The 11,764-nt window shown below is 37.7% G+C and overlaps 1 protein-coding gene across 1 annotated transcript; it reads left to right on the top strand.

Annotated features, from left to right (window-relative positions):
* Positions 1-8,038: 8,038 nt before the first annotated feature.
* On the top strand, positions 8,039-11,231 carry POU3F3 (POU class 3 homeobox 3). Its single transcript, XM_044070946.1, is given in 2 exon segments — positions 8,039-10,030; positions 10,032-11,231. Coding segments are annotated over 2 exon segments (1,335 nt in total). The 5' UTR covers positions 8,039-8,767; the 3' UTR covers positions 10,104-11,231.
* The last annotated feature ends 533 nt before the right edge of the window (positions 11,232-11,764 follow it).

Raw genomic sequence — 11,764 nt, 5'->3', positions numbered from 1 at the left:
ATCAATGTTCAGGCAATACTGACAAAAGATATTAATAGTTCAATCTCCAGAATATAACAATAACAGATTTCAGTTTATTTGTGTTCAGGTAACACTGTCAAAATGTTCTCATGTTTTCAGGTTCATGGTAACAATTGTACAGCAGTACTAGCTTTCAGTCTATGTTCAGACAATAATTGTTTTGTCTTCGGAATATAACATGTACCAGTTTCAGTTATGCTTTTATCTGTGTTTAGTTAACACTGGCAAAAGATATTATTTTGGTTTAGTTAGTTTCCAGAATATACACAGCTATTTTTAAATTTTCAGTATATGCTAATGGAAATTTCAGTCAAGGTTCAGACTATGACATTCATATTCAGTTATGTGTTCAGTATAGTACATTTCAGTCAAATCTCAAAATGCTTCACATTATTCAGTCATTAATTAAGAGCAAAGTAACAGATTTATTTGTAACAGGCTTATTACATTATTCAGTCATTAGTTAAGGGTAAAGTAACAGAATTATTTTACAAGCTTATTAAAATAAGTTATTTAAATAGTACGTAGTAATTATTCAGTATACTCAAGGTATAACATGGCAGGCTTAGTTTCATAATTAATGTACAAATTACAGTACACTTTACATAATCATTGTGCATTACATAAAATGCAAAGGTATAGATCTGAAATACAGAAAGCATAAGTTTAGTAAACTATTAAGATAAATTATTTAACGATTATGTAGTAATAGTTATTCAATGCATTCAAGGCATAACTGGGCAGGCTTAATTTGTTAATTAGTTTACAGATTACAGTACCTGTTTACAGATTACAGTGCACTTTATATAATTATTGCACATTAGTCAGAAATTAAAGACACTAACAGACAATGCGAAGGTATAGGCTTAAAATACAGAAAGTATAGGTTTTAGTAAACTATTATAGCTCATAAATATTCATAAAAGGTAAAAAAGGTAAGTAGCAGTATAGAGCAAATTTAAATAAAAATTTATAGACACAAGTTAACACAGAATATGGTAATTATGCTTCATGACCACTTATAAAAAAATATCTTTTTAGTGCAGATTTCAATTAGTCTTCAGAAAATAGCCATCATGTTGGATAGGCTATACAATATGTGGCAGCAAAAAAAGCTGCCAAGGAGGGAATTCCTCTATATCCAATGCAGTGGAAGGAGATTAAGGTAAAAGGTATAACAGAGGTGCGCCAAGTGGGCTCAATGGTTGAAGCAAATCTAGCAAAGATCCAAGACATGCAGGAAAATGCTGATAAAAGGGCACAATGCAAAGTTGCCAGTCCAGTCTCGGGAGTAAGGTTGTAAGTGTACAAAACAGAACAAGGGGCACGTTTGCCTACGTACCACAAGTATTGGCTAAGCAGCTAATAAAGTACAACCATCAGCTACTAGGTCATGTAGGTTTTCAGAAAATGTGACCTATCATAAAGTATGTTTTAAAATCCTCGGCTGAAAAAACTATGAAAAGAAATTCAGGAGAAGTGTATACTATGTCTGCAGACTAAGCCTACATTAAAAAAAACTCAGTTGCAAAGAGTGCCAGTTTCAGAAAAAGCATGGTACAGTATACAGATAAATTTTGCAGGACCTCTTCCTCCACCAAAAGGGGGTTAAATAATGTACAGGTTTCAAATACATCACTCATACATCAGAACTTAGACTTAAAGGCTCTAAAGACTATAAATCTAAGTAATATAAAAATCAAATCATAAAGTTAAAAGACTTCAATCCAAATAGGCCATAAATACTCCAAGTGACACCTAGTGGTCAAGATTAAAATTGCAGGTTAACCAATTTTTTTTTTTTTTTTTTTCATATTATGAGTCAGGTAGCATAAAGCTGTATACAGTAGTTAGCAATACAAATGTAAAGTAGCTACAGAAGTAGGTTCCTGTAGACTTTCATCAGGGACCTCAGGGGCAACTGTTAGATTAGGGACTTCCATTTTAAAGTAGTTATTAGACAACAGACAAGCTAAAGGGTAAATAAATTGTGTTTCATGTGTGCATAAAAGACAGTTAAGCAGAAAGAAAAATAACCTTGCTGGTCAAGCATGAGAGACAGTTTATTAAAAAGAAAAGATAAGCATAAAGTGTGTAAAAAATACAGAGATACAGAATCTTCTTTTCTCAAGGGAAAGATACAATTTTGTCAGCTACAGAATGTTCCTCAAATAAAGCACATATGAGACAAAGCTTGAGACCAAGGTAAGGAAAAGTAAATAAGGAAAATTACTGGACTAAAGCAATATAATATGTTGTGTTCAGGATAGCAGTTCAGTTAAGGTTAGTGAGTTCATTCGACCTGTTACTTCAGAAAAGATTACAGACATTCAAGCCTGAGTACAGGAGACAGGTCAAAAAAAGTCTATATTAATTTATGTTGTTCAGGACAATCAGAATGTGACGTGCAGTAACTCTGAACACTAATTGTTTATCAGCACTGTTAATAAAGATAGTATTCAAATATTGTGAATATCTAATAAAGCCTTATTAAATGAACAACAATGTTTGAAAAATTCATTCTGCAAAGTACACAAGACTTGGTCCATAAAAGAAAGACTGGCACCTGTTCAGCATGAGCTTGGGTAATTAAAAAATAAAGACATTTGTTCTCAGTCTCATTCCAATTACTTATGGTACAGTACAATATTATCAATTCTTACACCATGTATTCAAGCACTGCACCTACTGCTCATGAGGCTGTACCTCTACCCATTTAGCTACAAAGATATGGGGAATTCAGTTGCACCTTTACATATACCTATCAGCTGCCTATAAGCACTGCTGAGCACTGCGCCGCGCAAACCCACTCCGCTATGATTAAACATGACCTTTAAATAAATAATTAATTGCATCTGGTTTCTATTTTTAGATGTCTGGCAGGTGTCTTGGTGCTGCTTAGCATTGCTGCACTCCACTCCATGCAAACATCCTTTAAAAAAAAAAAGAAAGAAAAAAGTCAAAACAAACACTTAAAACAATAAAATAAACAATTGACATTATACAATTGAACAGTGCAGGGAGTGCCTTACTCATCTGCGGACACAGATGGCACTATGCTCCCTACACTGATTCAAGAACCTTGTACATGGCTCTTCCTCGGCAATGCACCATAATTAATATGCATGGTGTGCTGCCAAGTGGGAACCATGTACATGGACATGGTAACATTCCATGTAGGCTCTACACTGTGCCTACACTGAGTTTATTAAATCCTGAGGATTATCTCTCTTTCCTTCTTTGTAACATATACTGCAATAATTCTGTAAACATCTGTTTTCCACCTTAAATTTATCGCTTTTATTCTTTCCAATTCTACTATTGTAAAATCTAAGATTTTAATATTTTCCTGACATAACACACCTATTCCTGAGAATGTATCTTTTTTTCATATTCCATATATTTCCACCCCATAAGACTTTAGTTTGTAACCTTTCTTCTTCTATGAAAAGTCTTGTATCTTCTAATATAATTATATGCGTATGAAGTGAAGCACACCATTCTAATATTCCTAACCTTCTTTATATATTCTTTATGCTATTAACATTTAATGCTAAAATGTTCAGCCTTCTTTTAAAATAAAATTATTATTATTATCCCCTTCTTTGCATATCCTTTACCCTTTTTATTTTCTTTTAAAACTACACTTTTAAACTTCCTTTTCCTCTCTTTCATCCTTTTTCCTATAGCAGTTTTCTTTCCCCTCACTACCTGTCAATTTACATATTCCTGTTCACCCACATCAAGCACCACTTATTTTACTTCCATTTTTTTCATTTTTTCATCCGCTATTATGTCTTTATTTCTTTCCTATATAGTAATCTGTCCTTCTTGTTCCTTTGCTATATTCCTATCTCTGCCATGTACGGAATCCTGTATATGTTCTTGTTCTATAACTTCTACATATTCTTCACAATCCAACCATGTATGACAAATTTTTCCACATTTTTTGCATTACGTATCACATTTTTTAGCTTCATGCCCTAGTTTACAGCAAATAAAACGTTTTCGTTTGTCACAATCACTAATCAGATGATTATCCTTTCCTCATAAAAAGCATGTTTCGGCTAACCTGTCTATTTAACAAAGTTCTATTACCATCCAGATTTATCATACTTGGAATGTGTACATTTCCCTTTGCCATTTTCACAATTGCCCCACAGTCCCAACCCTCAGTCCATAAACCTTGATTATCATATACTTTTGTCATGTCCACAACTTCTTTACATATAGTCTTTAAATAGTCCTTTAATTTCTGTTTGTCAACTTCCGTTCCAAATTGTATCAAAGTTCTCTTTTTAGTTTTTCTATAAAACACCTACACCACATTAGAGTTCCAAGAATTACAGTTCTTTTTTCAATTTATACTGTTCTAAAAACTTCTCCATATACTGTCCCATTTCAAATAATATGTCACAGGACATTTCTTTATTAATGTGAATGAAATCTCTTACCTGTTTGGTGAAATACCCAATGGTGCAATCACAGTTTCCCAAACTTCATATCTTTTGAGCCCTGTTTCTCCCTTACTGCTTAACCTTATCACAAATTTCTTCTTCACCTCCTTTAATTCTTCCACTTTTCTCTGCCCTTCGTTTCCCATCTGTGCATAAGATTTCTTCCTTATTGCAACCTCAGCAACCCCCTCTTATTGTATTTTTTCCATAATTCTGCCCCATGAAGCCACGACCTTACTTTCTGGTTCACTCTGATTAATCTTTTCCAAATAAACATCCTGCCAACCCTTCCAGCTGAAGGGTTGCAACACTACATCCCTGCTGCAACTCAGCATCTTCCTCAAACAGCATCTGTTGAAAAAGCACTAATGCATCCTGTGAAGATTTGGACACCTTCACTTGTATCTCCCCTCATGCTATCTCCTTCTCTCCTGTAATTAACTTCTGCTCTTCTGTTTCTGATCCTCTTTCTTCCAACCTTATCATCTCTTGTGAAGGCTTGACTGCCTTCTTTCTTATTCCACCTCCGACTACTACCATTTCATCAGCATTAACCACATTGCTATTGCACTGCATACTTTCTCCCAGTTTTTTCAAACCGCCTTCCCACTAGGACCAGAAAATGGAAGTGTTGCATTAAATAGTATCCCAGTACGCATACAAGTAGGGTAAGTTCTCCAATGCCCTGGTCAAATTTCCCCTAATAGCATAAAAAACGCCTTAGGTTTCCTCTGAAAACAGGTTACTAGCTTAGTGGGGCTAACCTGCCATCCTGGACTGTATTACTGTTTGAATTGTATTACTTATTCAGGAAGGCTATTCTAAACATTTACTCATTCTGCGAAATAATATGGACCTACTTCCAATTTACCCAACTTGTAACTTCAGACTATTTCATTTTATTATCATTAATCTCTTATAAAATGTGGCACTCATCAGGACTCTTATCATTAATCTTGTTTATAAAATGTGGTACTCATTTGGATTTTTATAAAAGGTTCTTAGTTTGGATGTACTTAAAAGTTTCTGTCATGTCTCACTCAGTCTCCTTCCTTCAGTACTATGCCTGTTAAACTTTTCTAGTCTTCCTTTATATGTTTTTTCCCCAGAATAACATGAACCATTTAATTGTTGTATTCTGTGCTACTTATATTCTGCCTATGGCCTGCACACAATACTCCAAGTTGGGGGGGGGGGGGTTAACTGTCTTAAAGTAACAATACTAGTATATATGATGTCTCATCCTGTGCATCCTGGCACTCCAGCAACTGTCCTTGTTGTTTGTCTTACATTGCTGCCGTACCTTTATGACATTTGTGATGATTGTCCCACGTTCCTGTTTATTTTTTTTTCATTTATTTATTTATGTATTTATTTTTGCAGAGATTCTTTTTCAGCTCTGTACATGGATTTTTGCTTCTCAAATGCAGTGTTTGCAATGATTTTGAGTGTACCCGTGTAAGAACATTCATTCATTATTGCAAATCCTTATACTCAGCCTTTCCATGTCTTTCTATTCATCAGCCTTATTGCATGACTTTCTGTCATCAGCAAAAGGTGAGTTTTCCTTCTAGATTTATTGCATTGTCATTTATACAGCTAATAACACTGTCCATATCGAATGTACTAACTTTATTATTACCCTTTGTTATCTATTGCTTGGTAGTTGTTTACCCATGCTACCAACTTAAGATCCACACGACCTTGGTCTAATATCTACATCAGCCTTTTTGTGATACAGACTCGAGAAGTTAGAAGTAGTCAGACTAGTATATACAATTGGTTGTGTAATTTTTTTATACCAAGTAGGCTTGTATTTTTATTTGTAATTACAGATGTAGCCAACTTGTAGTTTAGCATAGAAAGACCACAAAAGTAACTGATGCCAAATATATCTGGAGGCCTCAGTAGACCAGACTATGACTAAATCATTTGACTCATAATATGAATTGTTCTCTGACTCGACAGTATCGCAGTTAAGATTTACCCGTACATATCTACAAAAGGTAAAGACTGTATAAAGTCTACATGAACCACAAACTTAGTTTGGACATGATATGCTGTGTTAGCATATCATCCATTTACAGATCACCACTCCAGTAGGTGAACTGGCTAATGATTTTGGTCTGATTTTAGTCATTAATCTGAATACTGTACTTGGTAATTATTGTATGATCATCATTATGGAAAATAATATGCTAAATAATTTGAGAGAGTCCTTGTTCATAACAAAACTGGATAACCGTATGAACTAAGCTGTTTTATTTTCATTGCATTATTTATTTGGGTAAAGACATCGTGCAAACATGCTCATGTGAGCACCCAGAAGGGATTGTCACCGGCATGCACTATGGGGTACAAAAGCAGCCAAATATTTCAATGCATCTCAGCTGCGCCTTAACTTTCAAGGAGATCCCCAAGTTTAAGTGTTAGCTGTCTCTCATTAATATACACTTCTAGCGCAATACGATGGGTTTTGAACACTCTTACGTATTTATTTTCACGAGAAAATACAGTTTCGCGTAGCAAACCTTGCCAACCGACTTCTGTATAATGAGGATTGTCTGCTACAGGTCTCTTTTCTTTGATTTTTAGTAATTGTTTCTCATTTCATTGGACAATAGAAAGAGCTTTATTCTGTAATTGTAAAGACGTAGCACTGTGACATATTTCTGCTATCTCTGAAGTTTGGAATCTTCATTATTTATTTCAAACTTCTGTATAGTGTCAGTCTTTTCGTCCTTTAATTTTCAGTTAGTTCCCTATTATTTCGTTCATTGTACCAGGTCTTCACAACCGCAGGCATTTTTTTCATGGGATTTAACAAATCATAATGATAATACATTCCAATATGGGAGTGATAAAAGCCGGTCAGTACTTAACCTAGGGCGTTTCGAAATTCGAATAAATCACACAACGTTAAGATTACTCACAAAAATACGAACTATATTGTGGAACGACACAAAACCTATGCCAGTCTTATCAGTATGAAGTGCAAGCCCTTGATATTTGTGTGGAAAAGTGAACAATGTGCGTGTGGTAAGCCACATCATCCCTGTTTAACCATTGCAATGCCTGTTTAATTTTGCAAAGTAAATGTGCAACATAATGTGGTGCACCGCCACTGCCCCCTCCCACCCAGCGCACCAAACCACTACTAAAAGGTGGGCTGCGTCTTTCTCAAACTTATGGCAAAACAGGATTATCTAACAGTCCCTTGGAAATATGTCAAATAAAGACTTATGTTTTCAGAAAAAAACAGGCTCAGAACAGCAGTGACGAATTATCACAAACGTACTACTAGAATACCATAATACCGTAGTCTAGTGTACTGTAAACTACATTTTGCAGAGGTGAACCAGTGGGGGACGTTGTCAGCTTCTACGACATTTTGCTTAAATTAAAAAGCAGCCAATCGTAACAGCCGGAAAGGGGGGCCGCGCGCCTGAAGCAAGTCATTTCAATGTTGTCAATCACTCAGCAGGTAGCCAATCAGCAGGATTCTCGCGCTCGACTTCCTTGTAGTTGCGAGAGAGTGGTGATGTGCGCGCGCTCGGTGGAGGGTAAACATTCGACAGTCCCTTCTCTGTGAGGGAGGGACACAGGGAGACCTGTCAGCGCGCGGCGGCAGCTACCAGCAGCGTTACAAAGTGAGCGGGCGGGCGGCGCAAGGAGAGCTTGAACTGGCAAGCTGCATACAGATCGACAAGGAAAAGCACACTACCCATGTTTTGCAGCTTGTTTTGTTGTGGTTTTAGATTTATTGTTTTATGGAATTTAGTATATACCTAAAACCTCCTGGACCCAACACACGGACTAAAGGTCATAAAACTATCTGAAACTTAATTCATTTTCGAAACTTATAAAGGTCTCTGATTTTCTAAATTCCCAAACAAGTAAGACGCCGTTTCTTGTAAAGACCTTGGTCGCTCGGCTGAGCAGCAACTCATTGCACACTCAGAAGTTTTTCAGCATACAAGCATAAAGTTTATGCTAGCAAGAAAAAAAAGCGTTTCACCGAAAAGTTAACTAGCTTTGGAAAGGAACGGGCATCTACTTATGAAGACTTAACTCTTAAATATCAAAAAAATATATACTTCTAGGGATATGAGCGTGTGGCGTAAAAGCAAGAAGCAAACTCACATGGCAAACTAAATCCTACAAAAATTGCAAAATAGCTTAAAAAAGAAATACAAGACAACTTCGAAAGGCAGCTGGCTACTTAAAGACAGTTGCAAACTGAGATCTGAACAGGCGGTGGGAGGCGTGCACGAAGAAGGGCAGAAGGAATGGCCACCGCTGCTTCCAACCCCTACCTGGCTAGCAACAGCATCCTTTCGTCGGGCTCCTTAGTGCACTCTGACTCAGGAGGTGGTGGCATGGTGCCGAGCAGCGCAGCAGTCACTTCTGTCTCTGCTGTGTATAGAGGCGATCCGACTGTTAAGATGGTCCAAAGCGACTTTATGCAGGGAGCAATGGCAGCGAGCAACGGCGGCCATATGTTGAGCCATGCCCACCAGTGGGTCACAGCCCTTCCCCATGCTGCTGCAGCGGCTGCGGCGGCTGCAGCAGCAGCTGCAGAAGCTGGATCGCCTTGGTCATCAAGTCCAGTTGGTATGACAGGGAGCCCGCAACACCAGCAACAGCAGCAGCAGGATATTAAAGTTAATGGGGGAAGGGAAGACCTGCACAACAGCACAGCTCTGCATCACAGGCCTCCGCATCTGGGTCCTCATCAGAATCATCCAGGAGCCTGGGGCACTACGACCGCATCTCATATCCAGTCAATGTCTGGCGGACAGCAACAACAATCATTACTTTATTCTCAGCCAGGTGGATTCACGGTAAACGGGATGCTGAGTCCTCCTGGAAGCCAGGGTTTAGTTCATCCGGGACTAGTCAGAGGGGATACACCAGACCTTGATCACAATAGCCACCATCATCATCATCACCAACATCAACCGCACCATCAGCAGCAGCATCACGGAGGTGTAAATAGTCACGATCCCCATTCCGACGAAGATACACCAACGTCTGACGACCTAGAGCAGTTTGCAAAACAGTTCAAGCAGAGACGCATCAAACTAGGCTTTACTCAGGCAGATGTTGGCTTAGCATTGGGTACCCTATATGGGAATGTTTTCTCCCAAACCACAATATGCAGGTTTGAAGCACTCCAGCTTAGCTTCAAAAACATGTGCAAGCTGAAGCCACTTCTAAACAAATGGTTGGAAGAGGCTGATTCCTCAACTGGGAGCCCCACTAGCATTGATAAAATAGCGGCCCAAGGAAGAAAAAGGAAGAAGCGCACTTCTATTGAGGTTAGTGTGAAGGGAGCATTGGAGAGTCATTTTTTGAAATGTCCAAAACCTGCAGCACAGGAAATTTCCAATTTGGCGGACAGTTTGCAACTGGAAAAAGAAGTAGTCAGGGTTTGGTTTTGCAACCGAAGGCAGAAGGAAAAGAGAATGACACCCCCAGGGATACAGCAGCAGACTGCAGACGATGTATATTCCCAGGTAGGCAATGTGAATGCAGACACACCGCCTCCTCACCATGGACTGCAGACGAGCGTGCAGTGAGACACGAAGCTCAGTGACAGTAAAATTACTTACTGACTGGTGAGACTGTGTTTTATACATACTGAAATAAATGGATAGATTATCCAAGCAGCAGTGGTTGTATAATGCGATGCAAAAGGGAGGATATGCTCACTGCAGATGTAATGTTGTCTTTGTTCAGTACCTTATGCGCCGATCTAGATTACGCAGTGCTCCCAGCCTAAACTAAAGTTGAAGGTACGGGTTGACCGTGGTATCACCAAAGGTCACATGGAGGAAACATTGGAAGAAGGGACCTTAGCGGTCATCTAGTGGAAACTGAAGTGTGCCCACTTGCATTTAAGAACGGTCTTTTCCTTCCAAGTTATTGTCATTCTGGTATTGACAGACGCTATTTCAGAGTGGAAACGATAAATAAATATAGCACTAACCCACAATAAATAGCGTTTGCAGTTTATAGAAGTCTCCGCCTTCAGTAAAAAAAATCAAAATGCAAAGTCAAGATGGACTTGTTTTATAAATCTAAATTCTGAAAGCCAGAAGCTACAATATATTTAAAATGCGAAAAGTGCAAGTCCAAAGAAGTTTAAGCTGTGCGAGAAATCTGCATGGATAAAAGGAACGAATTAACCATATAAGGTCTGTACTTCTGTTAGCTCCCTGTAGACATGGAAAAACATGAACGCCAAGACGCAATAATATATATCCACGGCCAACTTAAAGGGTTTATAATGTCTGAAGACAGAATGAACATCTGCAGCTGCACTTATTGGAAGTCCTTTCCCCCACACCATTGCCAACTTTTGTTGAAAGGGTGCTGTGGATGTAATTAACTAATACTGCCATTTCCAAGCAGAATTTTGGTAGGTTTTAATAAACTAGACTTTTCAAAAGACGGCAATATAAATGTTTTTAGATCTGTTGATGATCTAAAATATTTACTTTATATTTTCATCAAATGACTTGTTTTAATATTTTATTCAGAACAATGAACTGCTGAAAGCGGTAATTTATTTTCACCAAATCTTGTATTATTATTATTTTTTTTAACGAGCACAAATCAAAACGAGAAGAACATGTTAAACATCTGTTTGATAATAAGGGTATCTTTCGATGTGATCAGTTGATTGTAATTTAATTTGAGTAGTGATCCATAAAGAACTGACCGAAACAATAAATGTGTTAGAATGAATTTGTATCACTGCGTGGCTGGTACCTATTAGATGAAAAAAAACTGCTACAAAATACAGAATAGACACTGCCATTAACGCGCTCTGTTGAAATAGTAAGTTGTGCAGGTAGGTGTCTTTAGTATGCAAGCTGACCTACAAGTTGCTGTTCGAGCTGAAACGTCCAGGTTGTAAGGTATTCGTGGAGTGCATGTATATTTTATGAAGGAAACAGTTTACAACGACATCTTTGTTGTCACTTGTGGTAATTTTAGGGTGAACAGCCTCCCCAGTTATGCAACAGCACATTGACAGAAAAAAGTGCAATGCCCTAGTTGTATTGTTTATTGTACCAAATTCTTATTTTTAACGTTATCGTTCAAATACTTTAAATAGTATAGGCACAGACACACAAACATAGACACATTGAAACACACATGTATGTGTAGGGACGCCAGTTTAACTTTAGGAGGAAATGTAGTTTCTAGAGTACATGTTTTTCATTTACTAGCATTTTAGGATTGCGCTACTTTTACACATTGCTTCATTCTTAAAA

The sequence above is a fragment of the Protopterus annectens genome, chromosome 5.part0 (genome assembly GCF_019279795.1).
Source record: "Protopterus annectens isolate FY-2018-M chromosome 5.part0, PAN1.0, whole genome shotgun sequence".
NCBI lineage: Eukaryota > Metazoa > Chordata > Ceratodontiformes > Protopteridae > Protopterus > Protopterus annectens.
The sequence above is the reverse complement of the archived record's forward strand: the minus strand, read 5'-3'. Positions and strand labels throughout refer to the sequence as shown.